The following is a 16,163-nucleotide window of genomic DNA, read 5'->3' as shown; positions in this document are numbered from 1 at the left end:
ACAACTATATATAATAGTATGTAGAAAATAAATGTAGGCCTATGATGACAAATAATTTGCACAGACAGCCCCCCTTGCGCGATTTGCACACGATTCCTGTTGAAAGACATGCCGGGAGATTTTGCTTGAACACAATTTACGCAGCGGATTGATTCATTTTACTAGATAACTCGCCACTACAGATATAAGCTTGTCTACTGCAATAACATTACTTGCCCTACAGTTCTTGAAATAAATAAAAATGGCTGGAAGCGCAGGAGAATGGTGTCTTATGGAAAGTGATCCTGGGGTTTTCACAGAATTGATCAAAGGCTTTGGTGAGTGTGCTATATGCTAGCATGCTACTAGTACTTTCTAGCAAGATTGCCTACAAGCCATAGCAAAGTCTGAGCTAATTAAGTAGCCTTGGCTACGCACATCTTTTGTGACCGTAGTGTTAGTTTGCAGTGCAGCAAATTTCATAATAAGAATCAGATTGAACACCATCTAGCTATCTGCTACAGCCAACGTGCTAGCTAGGTGGCGTCATTTATTCCAGCGTGGTAGCTAACTAAGCATGATGAGATAGCATTAGCATGACACCCACTGGCTCTGTATCTGGGTTAGCTAGCTGACTACTGAAATTCCTTTACAAGCTGACACATTTTTACTGCATGCTTTTCCAGTTGAATATTGTACACATTACGAAGGCCTAACTAGTTAGATAAACTGGTCATAGTTGATGCAATCCTCTGCGAATTCAAATGGCTAGACTAGTTAAATTAAATAGCTAGTGTCCTGTCCACTATCCATATAGTTAGTTAGTTATAGTTAGTTATTGCTTTAAATTATCATAGTAACTAACCCAGATTTCCCCATTCTACTAACCCAGGTTGTAAAGGAGCTCAGGTGGAAGAAATATGGAGTATGGAACCAGAGAACTTTGAAAACCTGAAGTAAGCTATGCCCTAATCTCTTTGCTTCGAAACACTTCACAAATGCATAATATTGCTGTGACGCTGTTGACTAACCCCATTCCAAAGAGACTGCAATGAAAACTAATGGGACTGTTGGCATCAGAATCTGGGGTGTGAACAGCATTTCTATTCATGCGTTGATTGACATGGTAATAGCCCGATAGTACATTTACATTACATTTACATTTAAGTCATTTAGCAGACGCTCTTATCCAGAGCGACTTACAAATTGGAAAGTTCATACATATTCATCCTGGTCCCCCCGTGGGGAATGAACCCACAACCCTGGCGTTGCAAGCGCCATGCTCTACCAACTGAGCCACACGGGACCGATAGTATTGGAGAAAAGTTGAAAAAACGGACCCCTTGACGCTGTACGTTAAATTGTGACCTGTCACGACGTAACGTACATCAAATCAAATTTATTTATATAGCCCTTCTTACATCAGCTGATATCTCAAAGTGCTGTACAGAAACCCAGCCTAAAACCCCAAACAGCAAGCAATGCAGGTGTAGAAGCACGGTGGCTAGGAAAAACTCCCTAGAAAGGCCAAAACCTAGGAAGAAACCTAGAGAGGAACCAGGCTATGAGGGGTGGCCAGTCCTCTTCTGGCTGTGCCAGGTGGAGATTATAACAGAACATGGCCAAGATGTTCAAATGTTCATAAATGACCAGCATGGTCAAATAATAATAGTCACAGTAGTTGTCGAGGGTGCAGCAAGTCAGCATCTCAGGAGTAAATGTCAGTTGGCTTTTCATAGCCGATCATTAAGAGTATCTCTACCGCTCCTGCTGTCTCTAGAGAGTTGAAAACAGCAGGTCTGGGACAGGTAGCACGTCACGTGTAACAGTTTAACTTTAGACCGTCCCCTCGCCCCGACACGGGCGCGAACCAGGGACCCTCTGCACACATCAACAACGGTTGCCCACGAAGCATCGTTACCCATCGCTCCACAAAGGCCGCGGCCCTTGCAGAGCAAGGGGAACCACTACTTCAAGGTCTCAAAGCGAGTGACGTCACCGATTGAAACGCTATTAGCGCGCAGCACCGCTAACTAACTAGCCATTTCACATCCGTTACACACGCATAATGCACTCATTCTGTGTCGTACAGCCTCTCTCGCAGATTAAAAACAAGAAAGGGACAGGTGATACCTAGTCTTTTTTAAATTTTATATATATTTTTTATTAACAACAATCAATACAGAAAGTACATGAGGGAACACAAGTATATATAGATTATATACAACGGACAATCGAGCTAGGGGGTACAATATCACATAACAATTACACAAGGACCTTAAGGGACATACTTACAATTCTAACAGCTTTTTTGTTAGTAGAGTATTTAACTGTCTTAAAATACAGTTCAATTTATTTTTGTCGGGTAAGAAAATGTATTTTTTTGTTTGTAAATTTACATTTGTGTATATGAAATTTGGCCAAAAGAATAATGAAATGAATGACATAAAAATGTTTCAGCTTTTTTTTTTTCGTATGTAAAGAATCCAAGCAGTACATCTCTCCACAATAGTTTAAAATCTTCAGAAATGTGTTCAATTATAAATCTACTGATGTCTTGCCACAGTTTTCTTACATGTATACAATGCCAAAAAAGATGCAACACTGTTTCTGGGTGGTCATTACAAAAGGAGCAATTTGAATTTATGTTTTCCTTAAACTTCTTCATATAGTGGTTGGCAGGGTAATATTTATGAATACTTTTAAAGGAAACCTCCTTAATTTTGTTAACCAGTAGGTATGTGTGTGGCAACATCCAAACTTTTCCCCAACAGATATTATAAATAAATCCATTCCAATAAGGCATGACATAAGGTAAAGATACAACATCCTGCTGAAACAAGGTTCGTATCGCTCTGTTGTTGAATGGGCCAAAAGAGAAACAAATCTTTCCTACTGATGAGTCAACAGGGTCAATAGAAGGTAGGCTCTGAGGGTCAGGTCTTGACACGTTCCTGAATAACAGAGCAACACCTGAGGGAATGGCGTCTAAAACAATTGCAAAATCTTTAGGTGTTACAGGGACCTTGTAAAGAGATAGGAATTCCTTATAACTGAGTAAAAGACCCTCTGCATTTACCAGTTGGCTCACCAATAGGATATTATTTCGGAACCAATATTCTAAAAACAAAGAAGTATTTTTATACAATATATCCCGATTATTCCATATATAATATCTGTGTGGACAAAAATTGTGTTTATAAATTAAGAACTATGACAAGAAAACCTGCCGATGAAAAGCAGAAAGTTTCACTGGAATTTTGTCAATATTATAATTGCACAACAACATGAAGTTAAGGCCACTAAAAGTAGAGAAGATATGATGAGGAATAAAATTCCAGATAGAAGTGGGTCTTCTTCTTAGGAATTGTTTTATCCAATTGATCTTAAAAGTATTATTTAAAGTAGTAAAGTCCAGAAAATTCAGTCCACCATTCTCATAAGTGTTCATTACAACAGTTTTCCTAATGTAATGGGTACGGTTTCTCCAAAGAAAGTTGAAAAGCATCTGGTCTGTCTCCTTGCTTATTTTACTGTCAAGATATAAAGATAGAGCGCCATATGTTAGTCTAGAGATACCTTCGGCCTTGGTTATTAGGACTCTACCTTTTAAAGATAAGTCCCTCTGTAGCCATTGATTTAGCTTCTTCTGGGTATTTTTAATAAGAGGGTTAAAATTTAGTAAGCCTCTAGACTTCTGATCCTTTGTAATGGTTATGCCTAAATATGTAAGTTCTTCTTTTACTGGAATACAATAATATGAAGGTGTCACACAATCTTTGACAGCTATGAGTTCACATTTATTAATGTTAAGGTATAGACCAGACGCTTTGGAAAAGGATTGTGTCACATTGATCGATATGGGAATTTGGTTAGCGTCTTTCAGAAAAAGTGTAGTATCATCAGCCAGCTGGCTTATAATAATTTCTTTACCAGCTATGGAAATACCTTGTACAGGACTATTTTTTAAAGAATTTGCAAGAAGTTGGGTGATTAATAAAAACAGATACGGGGAGATAGGACAACCTTGCTTAATTCCTCTCTTTAACTCAAATCTAGGTGAGGTGCCATATTTCAATTTGATAGAGCTGTTACCATTTGCATAGAGAGTCTTAATAGCCTTACAGAAAAAATTCCCAAAGCCAAGTCTCTCAAGGGAGTGGAAGAGAAACTGATGCTCTACTGTGTCAAATGCCTTATAAAAATCTAAAAATAATATGAAGCTATCCTCAGTTATTAGGTCTGAGTAGTCAAGTATGTCTAATACTAGTCTGACATTGTTAGAAATATGTCTGTTCCTCATGAAGCCAGACTGTGTTTCATCAATGATTGCATCCAGGACACACCTAGTCAATTGTACAACGGAATGTATTTTTGCGTCATCACTGCAAGCCATCATGACTCTCAAAAGCCGCGACAGCCGCTGTTTACTTCTGAAGATAACTTTAGCGCCGCCCTAAAAAACTGATTCAAATTCGACACTAACCTTCAAATAGGTATGTAATGACACATTATATAAACTCTTTATAGTGTTTCATTTACATTTTAGAGGTGATAAATTGGACAGATTGAATGAAAAAAGCTGTTTCCCTACATGGCTTATCTACCACTTTCCCTATTACGCAGTAGGTTTCGCTTCCCTACCAGCCATTTTTAAAAAGGTCGACGGAGCTCATTGCTTTCTTCAATCATGCAGAGACGGGCAGCATGAAGGTTTCGTCATTGATTTTGCTGGTAAGGGGAGAAATTGTGCTTTTTCTCAAATTACAGTTGACCTGGAAGTATTCCGTTTTTTGGGCGCTAAAATTAGGTCGAATAGTAAGTTACAGCGCTATGTACAAAAGTGTGTTAGCTACTAGGCTTCTCTTTCTTCCTCCAGACCAGTTCATGGGTTGATCTTCCTGTTTAAGTGGCAGCCAGGTGAGGCACCAGCAGGCTCTATCGTTCAGGATTCAAGACTTGACAACATCTTCTTTGCCAAGCAGGTACATGGTTTGGTTAGACATCTTTGACAAGGGGGAAATGATATATTCATTGTATGTATTGCAGAGTTTGCACATATTCAAAGTCATCAGAAGGGTTTTCAGAAGTCACTTTCCTCCTGGCACTGATTCTGCTGATAGCAGCTATTTTGAAGAAGAGTCTACTTGCAGTAACTGTGTTCAATGTATTGACTGCATTTGGGATCCTGAGTGGTGCGGTGGTCTAAGGCACTGCATCGCAGCGCTAGAGGCGTCACTACAGACCCGGGTTCGATCCTGGGCTGTATCACAACCAGCTGTGATCGGGAGTCCCATAGGGCGGCGCACAATTGGCCCAGCGTCGTCCGGGTTAGGGGAGGGTTTGGCCGGGGTAGGCCGTCATTGTGAATAAGAATTTGTTTTTCACTGTATTGCCAAGTTAATAAAATTTAAAAAAGTAACTCTGGTTAAGATCATCTGGCAGGATCTCATATGTCTAATGTCTTTGTGTGTGTTGTTTCAGGTGATAAATAACGCATGTGCTACCCAGGCCATTGTCAGTGTGCTGCTGAACTGCACTCACTCTGACATGCTGTTGGGAGAGACACTCACAGAGTTCAGAGAATTCTCACTCAGCTTCGATGCTGCTGTAAGTTGCATGATTCTGGTTAGCGGATACTTTGTGCAGGCTGTTCTTTCTTTATTGTCAGTCGGTGTTTTGTCCTTGGGATGTGCATAACACCCACACATTGATGATATTATCTTCTATAAAGATGAAAGGTCTGGCTCTCAGCAACTCTGAAGTTATTCGACAAGTTCACAACGGCTTTGCCAGGTGAGTTGACTCTTGATTTCAGAGAATGATAGTCTCACCGCAGACATCACTAGACAAATCGAAGGCTTGGCTGTATGCAGACAAACTGCCATTTTGTTTGCATGTAGTTTTTCAATAGACAGAGTTTGGGAGAAAAAAGGCTTTGGATTTAATACGATGTTAGTTGCACTGCTAATGAGATATAACTGTTAATTTCTTATTTTTGCCATGTTATTTCATTGTTTCTTTGTTTTCAGACAGCAGATGTTTGAGTTTGACGCCAAGTCTTCAGCGAAGGATGAGGAAGCATTCCACTTTGTGAGTTACGTCCCTGTCAACGGCAGGCTCTATGAGCTGGACGGACTACGTGAAGGGCCCATCGACCTCGGTATGCACATATGGGTCATATACACTGAGTATACAAAACATTAAGAACACTTCTTTCCATGACAGACTGACCAGGTGAATCCAGGTGAAAACTATGATCCTTTATTGATCATTGGGTTTTTCATACTCAACAGTTTCCTGTGTGAATCAAGAATGGTCCACCATCCAAAAGACATCCAGCTAACTTGACACAACTGTGGGAAGCTTTGGAGTCAACATGGGCGAGCATCCCTGTGGAACGCTTTTGACACCTTGTAGATTCCAAGCCCTGATGAATTGAGGCCGTTCTAAGGGCGGGGGGGAGATGATGACTCCATTTTAGGAAGGTGTTCCTAATGTTTGGTATACTCAGTGTATTTAGATTTATAGAGAGAGAAAGTTGTTTTATTGTCCTACATAATTTTACAAGTAATAGAGAACTGAATTTGAAATAAGCTGCCGTTTCATATTCTTTTGGATGGCGATTCAGCGTTTTTTCTAGTGAATTGGGAGTGTGGGTAGTGATGTCGTGAACCAGACAAACCCTATTCTAAACTATATGCTTGTTGGCCATTGATATATAGCTTTTCTCTTTGGTTGTATGACTGGGAAAAGTAGGATACATGCTTGCATGTGTCTAGTCACTGCTCTACCATGAAATTTATATTTATTTAATAACGTTATTTATAGTTTCACCCCCTCTTGTTTTGTGTTTCAGGTGTATGCAACCAGGACGATTGGATCAACGCAGTTCGGCCAGTGATTGAGAAAAGAATACAGAAGTAAATATTTTGGATCCATTACATTTTGACCACTGTTGAGTAGTGCGTCATATTGATGCTGTTTGTGTTTATGCTTGCTTGTGCATCTTCCGTCACTCTTGTCAGGTACAGTGAGGGAGAGATCCGCTTCAACCTGATGGCCATCGTGTCAGACAGGAAGATGATTTATGAGAGGAAGATAGCGGAGCTGCAGATCCAGCTTACAGAGGTACTGTAAGTGGTGTCACTGTTACCCATGATGCCCATGGGGCAGCCTTCAGGCCAGGACCTTCCAATTGCCAGCCCTCCAGGGCCATGGATAGACTTCCACCCATGTCACTGTCATTTATCAAGTCCTTTAAAATTGCTGCTAATGATGAAAGATATAGTCTAACTGCAGTAAGTAACGTTGGTCTCATTCCAGTGTTTTCCATTAGCCGGTAATTGCTGGCATTTGGCAGATAAAATTAATAAATAACCAAAAAATAAAAACATTGCAATCCGGCAGAAAATATCCTGATAAAAATAAAATCCTCTATAAATCACATTGCTATGCATGGAGTTTGGGTCAGATTGTATTTCAATCGTATCATCATCTACTCTGCCTGTCTCTTGAATTTGCACTCTCGCTAACAAACCTTAAAATTTTTATCATGGTACTATCACGCCAAGTTTCCCATCACCAGTGAGTCAGACACTGCTGTATGTAGGCAGAGTAGAAATGTTTAGCTAGTTTTTGACATTTTGCTAGATGAATCCCCCTTACAGACATTTACACCAAGGAGGAGTATTAAGACGAAGTGATTTTAGCTTTCCTTCTCTTTAATCTAATGCCTGGTCGAGCAGCTATCTTAAAAATGACAACTGTACAAATCAAGCTAGCTAGTCAACTAGCTACTGTATCAAGCATGGAGGCACAGACATTTGGAAAGATAAATTGACACGGAAACAGGATATTGACAAGTGGGCACTCCTAAAAAGCATTACCATACATGTGGTGGCATTCAAATGGTTTTCTATTTGTTATGGCCGGGAAATCTCACATCTCTCCGGAAAACAAAAATCTGGTTGGACATTTGACCGAATGGAAACACTCTCACCCTTTTTTTCCCCAGCAAGAGCCAATGGACACAGAACAGAGCAGCACCCTCCTCAGCTCGATCCAATCAGAAATTGCCAAGTATCAGCTGCTGATTGATGAGGAGAATCAGAAACTCAAACGATACAAGGTGTGTTCACTGACCATGGGTCAAATAGCCGACAAATACAATGGTATGGGCATTTGGCCAACAAAAACAATGATATGGGCATTTAGTGAGGTTTTTACACATTTTAATGTTTGCCTTAAATATAATTATTTTTGCTTTGTTAAAGATCGAAAACATCAGACGAAAGCATAACTACCTACCCTTCATCATGGAACTACTGAAGACACTGGCAGAATACCAGCAGTTGATACCTTTGGTGGAAAAGGTGAGATCTCTTTAGCCGATGCAGAAACTTGAATTTTGTGTGTATAATTTTGTTGTATGATGGTAGTTGAAGGTTCTCTACAAGGTACATGCAAAATATGGCAAACTTTAGTCTTTTTTAACTGTTTTGTAGTATAGTGTTATATAACTTATATCCACTAGAGGGTGATATTTACCTCTTACAGACATCTGCTCACTGGCACTAACTAATGTATGTCATCTCCACAGGCAAAGGAGAAGCAGAGTGCCAAAAAAGTCCAGGAAGCCAAGTGAACACAGTCACTAGTGCTGAGTGATTAACCAACATTTAGTTTTTTGGGGGGGGGTTATAAAACAACTAATCGACCGACTTCAGTTTAATTACTTTAATTCCATTTCGTTTTTTTTTTGTGAGCCCAACACAGAAATCAAGTCAAGAACTATGTGGGACGCTGGTCTGAAGGTAATTAGATACACACAGACCCACAACGACAAGAGGGATAGAGACAGTTTGTGAAAGTATGCCTTATCTACTTTGAAGAACTAGTCAAATGATTTCATCAGACAGCTCTGCATCATAGGCTACTTAGGCATGCTAGCTAAATATGATGACTAAAGACAGTACATTATAGGGAGCACATAGATACCGTTACTGGCTGCTACAGACTGCTACTGCCTGAGCAGAGATGAGATGATGACTTTAAGGAATAAAAAATAAAGTCATCAAATAAAAACTTAGTAATATACACAACTGAAATATTGTATTATTTCATAGTAATTTCCTATTTTTCTATTGATATCTACTCAATGTGTACCTGACAAAGACAATGGAATATTTTTAATGTTTTGGCAATTGAATGCTCACTATTTTTGGCTTTGAAATTTCCATTAAAAATATCTATTTCATAATGCATTTAATGTTGAAAAAAATATTCGAAAATCGTGATTATATTTTTTATAATTGAACCGAAACCGAACCGACCTCAAAAAGCACAAATGGCTCAGCACTAACACTCATCAGTCGTCGTATTCATGTGACCCCCTTCCCCCACAGACATGAGCACACGGGCAGTGGGATAGATACGAACTGTGTTGACTCCCACCCACGTCTACCCCTAAGCTGTAATGTATGCCTGGAAAGATATGTTTAAATGAACCTGTCTTATTTTCATAATAAAATGTGTTGTAGTTTGATTGTTAATTGCATTCTGTCATAGTGTAGGCCCACATGGTCAAGTTTGTGTGTATGCAAGTAAGTTTGCAGGTTTAATAGTATTCAACTCCCATCATTATTAGTATCCATAAATAGTCATTAATGTCACAGATCATGTTCTATCCCATGGTGTATGATCCCCAAATTCCTTGATGCTGCTGGTCTTATCAGCAGGTTAGCATTTTTCGTCATGGATCTTGTTCTGGAGGCAGCTCTGCAGTGGGCACTAGCTGGTGGAGTCATAAAATCAGATTTTAATCCTAACCTTAACCACACTCCTAACCCTGACTGTAAATTAAGACCAAAAAGCTCTTTCTTGTTTTCATGAAATGTTTATATTATAGTCAATTTTAACTTTGCAGCTGGTCTATATAAGAGGAAATCACTCAGACATGACTCATGACAAATGTCAACCTATGTCTAATCACTAAGAGCCGCCTACGATGTCACAAACATACAGGCAACCCTGTATTGCACCTATCAGTAATTGACTGTACAAAGCAACAGTGTCATATCCAACTGCCTTTAGATAAGTGCCACACAGTCTAAAATAAGCATATCGAATCAGGTTAAAATTCTTTAGATCAGGACATTAGTCATGTTTCACCTTAGGGACCATTACTGAACCTCTTAGCTGGCGCAGTGAGTTTTGACCATGTGACGTTAGGTTGACATAATGACGCAGAATTCTGACGCAGAGTTGGCTAGTTGTAGTCAGCCATGTCCACAACACTGGCAGACTATAGCTAACCGCATCAAACAGTCATTTCCTCCTTTTACCTTCTGCAGATTGTGCCTTGCATAGGGCCATGACTTGCAGACAGCCAGACACATAGAGACGCTGTCCTTCCTCTGTTTTTCATCGATAGCCATGTTTTGTGACCAAATGTGTATTTCATTTTTTAGTACTCGTAACTTGGTTTTAGTATGCCTGATCTGTAGCCTACAGCTTTAAAGTACACTAAAGTTCTGCCAATGAACATGCATTTATATATGATTTAAAGTGTGCTTATGAGGAATTGTTTTTCTGCAATATATACGATTAGAACATTTAATGTTTCCTTTTAGTTGGGTGCTGTAGATCCTGTTCTCAAGTTGCCAAACTATTTTTAGCAAAGAAAATGAAATCTGGACCTTTTGAGTACTGTAAGAAACTTGGGAGTCCTTTTCAAGCATGAAACCTCTTCAATCTTACGGCTCCATGTATACTAATAATTAAGAAATTATGTGCCTGATGCTTTACTCATGCCTTTCTGGGTTTGAATTTACTGTACTTAGGCTGACGTTTACAACTTACCCTCTTCTATGTGTATCCTTTCTGTGTATACAAGAACCTAAGCACTCCTTGGAGCAGAATCTGCTGTTTGCAGGCCTGCCCAGTTCCACTGTAGGAGCATATAAAACAAGTTTCGCAATCCACCCAAAAGAATAGAAGGAACACTTACTTCCTGAAAATAGGCCGCGTGCATGTGTCATGAATAGATAGTGTATGTTTGGAATACATACCAACTGAGCTTTAATATGTTATTTTAAGGTGTTAAGTGCTATGAAACTGACATCTCTGCACAGTTAGAGCATACATTGTAGTACTCTGTTTTCCTGATATGGCTGAGTCCATATATAGCTTAAGCACAAACTCAGAGGGAGAAAGACATGCAAGGATATGTTTTCTGATTCTCGTGGTGGTGTATTAGTATCCACCACCATAGTTCTTGCACAGTTTTGACTGGATGTTTATTGGGGGGGAAAACTGCCCTTTTGCAAAACTATTAGCCTGTTGCTAAGAAACATATTCAGTTGTTTCTGGTCTGTTTGGACTAATGTGTTAGATGTATGTCTTATTATGCCTTCATGTTATGAGTGTATGGAGTTATTTCTGAGCTGTTTGGGTTGAGATGTGTTAGGAGAGAAATTGTCCTATATTAGGCCTGTGAAATATCAACACAAGCCATGGGTCCTAGTACTACAGGCCAGCTGTCTGAGAGGAGAGGTGTCTGGCTGTCTGTTCAGTGTCAGCTTTTACTATGAGCTCATGCACATCCTTACTAACAGCGCTCTGTCATGTCAGGAAAGTGACACAAAGTCTGCACATCCTCAGTGGTACAGAGATACAGTACCTTACGTCAGTCATGATGTTCACATTTGCATGGGGACCACAGAACAATTCTTACTGGAACCTCTTATTGATATGATCCCATCCCGCTGTGGGAACACACTGTTCCATTGGAAGCAGAATTACGTGTTCTCCACACGTTATTTTACTGGTAGAGTGCAGTAGATGGATTTCATCCAGGACTTGTGAGAAAGGGAATTGATCTGATGCAGGTATTTATGTCTTTTGATGTTTGAGTTTGTTGAGTAGATATTAGGCCTGGAAGGGAGAAGACTGAGGAGACATCATGTAATCTCTTTACACCAAAACATTCCCTTTCTCAGCTGCCTCAAGGTAGGCCTACTGCTGGGAAGTTGTAAGGTACAACGTGCTTCTACACCTGCAGTGCTTGCTGTTTGGGGTTTTAGGCTGAGTTTCTGTACAGCACTTTGATATATCAGCTGATGTAAGAAGGGCTTTATAAATACATTTGATTTGTATAGTTTATCATGTCATGGACAGTCATTCGCTGTCATATTGAAAATATGGTTTGTTATTTCAGTTGGATCTGTGGTTTTTTAATCATTACTAACACTGTGTTAAAACCTTCAGGGCCCAGTAACGAGAAAATACATTGTTTCTGAATTCAACATTATTTTATTTGACATGAATATATTTAACAAACGATAAATAATGAAAAACAGTAGTGTTGCAGTCCAGCTGCCACCATACCTTTACATCTGTCATTTGTTTTATTTACAGCAAGTTCACCCACGATGAACTGAACTCATTGGAATGGTTAAAACCATTTCCACTACAATGTTTAGTGTAAACACCTCTATGCAATGCAAACATTCACCTCCATTCACCTCTCCAGCGAAACAGTTGCCAATGTAAACCTATATGACTGGTCCCAGAAAGTACTTGCGCACATCATATACAATCAATTGCAAGTAGTTAGTAGCCAGTTATTTACCGGTACTGGTGTTTAGTGAAACTGACTAAAGTGCATTCAAACACAACTGGATAAGCAATTCCATTTTGAGCCAATATCAAAACAACTTTACATCTGATCTGCATAATCATGTGTATAAAGGTCCTGGTGTTGTTTTGTCTGACTCTGCAAAACCAAGGATGCACAGTTGAATGAACATTTTTCAAGTGTAAAGGCAAAGCTATTTACAGCTAGTTTATTCGCTGTACTTCCTACACTACATCATTGCCAATGACCATATGGCTCAAATGTGAAATGGTTTTACATTCCATGTAACTTCATGGTGTCAGTGCAACTTCATGTAATGCGTGACTATATAGCCAATCCTTCCGAGTAGTAATCTTAAAACTTGAGATATTTCCCCTCTCCCCTGGCGACGGCACACAGTTCCTTGTAGAGCTCAGAGTGGATGAAGCGAGGGTACGAGTTGTTCTCCATCAGGTTAAACACCTTCTTCTGGGCCGACAGGAAACACGTCAGGCTGGGCAGACGCAGGCTCTGGATGATAGCATCCTTCGTCTGGTAGTCCAGGTTGATCTGCAGCCAAACATAGAGACAAGAACCACAGTAAGTCTTTGTACAATCAGAATGATCACACAATGGCATTAGATAGATGTGATTTGGGAAAAAAACAACTAACAGTAGTGAAAGGTAATCTCACCTCTTTAGGAGCATCACACTGGATAAACTCTTCATAGATGCTTCTGGCCCTCGACGACAGTTTCCCTAGAGACGTGATGGTCCTGAACTCCTCACAGGCCGTCCAGAACTCTATGTTCTCATCACAGAACTCTGACTTCAGGAATATCTGAAACGCTGCCTTTCCATCTGGAGGACAGAAGGAGGAAGGAATGAGGGAGAGAGAACAGAGAGGGAATGTCAAAGCAAGCAGTGGAAGAAGCCTTCAAGCTAAGTTGAGGTCAAGGGTCAAATATCAACCAATCAGAGGTGCAGTTTAGTTACAACTGTACTTCACTTCAAGTTGACTCACTTAATTCGTATAAATTGTTACCCAATGACCTTTGTGCCAGTTTCATACAATCATGCTGCTATCATATGAGCTATAACACTCAGGCGGTGGCACTTACATTTGTGACTCAGGAGTTTGTCAAGTGACTGTGCCCATTGGTTGACTTCCTCCACTGTTGGCCTGAGGAAGAAGAGAAAAGTCATATTAGAGCAACATGTACAAGAAGCATACTGTGGTAGTAGTAGTAAATACTGCTTATATTGATACATATTAAGTTGGATCATTATTAGAATATAGAGCCTTATCATAGTCCTTACTTTACTTCCATAATAGTACATAATTCAAATCCCTGAGCCTCACCTGTAAGATCTTCCTGCCATGCATTTTGAAGAAGAAGAAGAAGAAGAGGTGATCTTCAAAAGATAGCGTATCCTTGTCCTCCAGTTTCTCTTCCTGAAAAATTCAATAATTCCTGTTAGGATAATGTGACTGCTATCATTGCTGAACAATATCATAACAACCAGCATTAATAATACAAACATTAATCATTAAATAACTTACTTGATTCCTTTTGTATCAATAGAGAAATCCGATGCCTTCATACAGTCTGTACACGCCATGTTCCTTTCTGATACAACACACTCTCTCATGATTCTGTGGTGAAAAACTGAATATAGTCCTGACTATAGCAAGCAAGTTAATCTACCTCTCTCTAGAGCAGTCAGAGCACTTTATAGTTTCTCTCTGATATCGTCATGCTAGAAAGGTGGGCCTAGAGTAACAGATCTGTAACCTGATTGGCGCACTCTATGTAAACAGTTGACTAGCCCATCCGCTGATGGTAAGAGCCTGAGGGAGAAAAAGGCAGTGCTAGGGAATGTGATTGGCTGTTTAGTGTAAATGTTTACACTACTGAGAGTGCTTGTGCTTCCATTTTTAACTCAGGGTGAGGCGGTGAGCCAATGACGTAGAGGCACACCAAGGCCCTCCAAAACCATAATAAAGTTTAGAGGACTGACGAGGATAGGATTGGTCAGAGGGTGAGTTTGAAACCTTGTTTTGTCAACATGAACATTTGTTTATCATGGGCCTTGATGCCTTTTCTGAGTTGGTGTCTTTCCTATCCACTTAAACTGAAATTCTCCAAGTCTCAGGATAAAAGTTACAGCAACATCAAAGGAAATTATACACTTCATACAATTAAAAACGTATTTCGCTCCTAGGCGCAAGTCTCAAATTCCCCCAACCCCCACCTAATAGCAGTTGTAAAGACAAACATATATTTGATTAACTAAACCAATCAGATCTAATCAAGCAGTAGGAGATGTCGTAAGAAAAGAAGGCATGGAAAGTGTGATAATGTGGAGGACTGAACATGATGCAGTATCCGCTTCACAACACAACGTATAGGCCCTACTGTAAGATACATACTGATTGGAATGCTGTAGCCCATCAAACACGTTTTCTTACATTCCTGTTTCTGGGTTGTAAAAAATAGCAACATGGGAAGAAGGGGTTGGAAATAAATTGCTTGATATTGTACTGCACTGTTGAGGGAGCTAGTAAGTAAGCATTTCGCTGCACCTTTTATACCTGATGTAGACCATGTACGTGACGAATACAATTTGATTCTCCAAGTTTTTTCCCCCATTTTATTCCAGTTAGAAATGAGCTAACCTGCAATTAACTTAGTAACTCCCTTCATTAGATTGATATGAAAGAGGAGGGACATTACCGGATGCAACAATGTGCCAGGTAATGCAGTTAACCACTATCTGGAATAATTAGGAGGGTCACTGGTTAGGTTTTGAGGTTAACCACTTTGTTTTCTGTATAGATGACCTAAACCCTTTCACCTCTAAACTCTTTCACCTCTGCTCTCCCCCTCTCCTCTTTCTCCCTCTCTCCCTACTTCTCTCTTCTTACCCCCTTTCTCTCTCTCTCTTCTTACCCCCTTTCTCTCTCTCTCTTCTTACCCCCTTTCTCTCTCTCTTCTTACCCCCTTTCTCTCTCTCTCTTACCCCCTTCTCTCTCACTCACTCACTCACTCACTCACTCACTCACTCACTCACACACACACTCACTCACACTCACACTCACACACACACACACACACACACACACACACACACACACACACACACACACACACACACACACACACACACACACACACACACACACACTGAATAGATGGTTGTATTCGTCCAACTGACTCAGAGTGATAAGTGAGTTATCAGCATAGTGCTCCAACCTGAATGACTGGTTCTTGCCCCACCAGCATGGTCATTTAATAGCGCACACATCACCTGGCTTCTCACTAGCTTTGCATCTTTCCACACTTTTATTTATTTTACTATGTTAATATGTATTTGAAGCTGTCAGAAGATGTCTGGGTTCATGCAAATGCATGGTGGATGTGATTTGAATAAGTTTGTCCTTACCCAGAAAGTACAGCATACTGCAGGTGGAGTACTGTATGTCACTGTGGCACCACCAAAAAAAGTAATGGAAAATCTGTGAATTTGCATAAATACGGGAACAATGTTTTAAATGTTCCGT

At 39.9% G+C, this 16,163-nt stretch overlaps 2 protein-coding genes across 3 annotated transcripts; one reads left to right on the top strand and one right to left on the bottom strand.

Moving 5' to 3' along the window:
- The first annotated feature begins 91 nt into the window (after positions 1–91).
- Positions 92–9,533, top strand: LOC139541355 (ubiquitin carboxyl-terminal hydrolase isozyme L5-like). Of its 2 annotated transcripts, none has more exons than XM_071345916.1 (11): positions 92–317; positions 872–935; positions 4,859–4,964; positions 5,464–5,589; positions 5,714–5,775; positions 6,012–6,142; positions 6,839–6,902; positions 7,008–7,110; positions 7,997–8,110; positions 8,256–8,354; positions 8,582–9,533. In XM_071345916.1, the coding sequence occupies exons 1-11, from the start codon at positions 242–244 to the stop codon at positions 8,624–8,626; spliced, it is 990 nt and encodes a 329-aa protein (XP_071202017.1). In that variant the 5' UTR covers positions 92–241; the 3' UTR covers positions 8,627–9,533. The 2 variants fall into 2 exon arrangements, with proteins under 2 accessions (XP_071202017.1, XP_071202018.1); XM_071345917.1 differs by lacking the exons at positions 92–317; positions 872–935 and adding exons at positions 4,410–4,475; positions 4,609–4,713.
- Positions 9,534–12,274: 2,741 nt separating this feature from the next.
- LOC139541356 (regulator of G-protein signaling 21-like) lies at positions 12,275–14,307 on the bottom strand. The gene is made up of 5 exons (XM_071345918.1): positions 14,163–14,307; positions 13,962–14,054; positions 13,720–13,781; positions 13,293–13,459; positions 12,275–13,168 (listed from the first exon to the last, which is right to left on the bottom strand). Exons 1-5 carry the CDS (start codon positions 14,249–14,251, stop codon positions 12,974–12,976), a joined length of 606 nt encoding a protein of 201 aa, XP_071202019.1. The 5' UTR covers positions 14,252–14,307; the 3' UTR covers positions 12,275–12,973.
- Between the last annotated feature and the right edge of the window lie 1,856 nt (positions 14,308–16,163).

This window comes from Salvelinus alpinus, chromosome 16 (assembly GCF_045679555.1).
Source record: "Salvelinus alpinus chromosome 16, SLU_Salpinus.1, whole genome shotgun sequence".
Classification (NCBI taxonomy): Eukaryota; Metazoa; Chordata; class Actinopteri; order Salmoniformes; family Salmonidae; genus Salvelinus; species Salvelinus alpinus.
Note: the sequence above shows the minus strand (reverse complement) of the source record. Positions and strands in the feature narration are given on the sequence as shown.

Bases quoted from the DNA above. Each gene is read 5' to 3' on its own strand.
- LOC139541355 (XM_071345916.1), top strand. From the start codon at position 242: ATGGCTGGAAGCGCAGGAGAATGGTGTCTTATGGAAAGTGATCCTGGG. The intron at 5,776-6,011 runs GTGAGTTGACTC...CTTTGTTTTCAG, and splicing joins GTTCACAACGGCTTTGCCAG to ACAGCAGATGTTTGAGTTTG. The intron at 8,355-8,581 runs GTGAGATCTCTT...TCATCTCCACAG, and splicing joins TGATACCTTTGGTGGAAAAG to GCAAAGGAGAAGCAGAGTGC.
- LOC139541356 (XM_071345918.1), bottom strand. From the start codon at position 14,251: ATGAGAGAGTGTGTTGTATCAGAAAGGAACATGGCGTGTACAGACTGT. The intron at 14,055-14,162 runs GTAAGTTATTTA...TGAATTTTTCAG, and splicing joins ATTGATACAAAAGGAATCAA to GAAGAGAAACTGGAGGACAA. The intron at 13,169-13,292 runs GTGAGATTACCT...GTTTGGCTGCAG, and splicing joins AGTGTGATGCTCCTAAAGAG to ATCAACCTGGACTACCAGAC.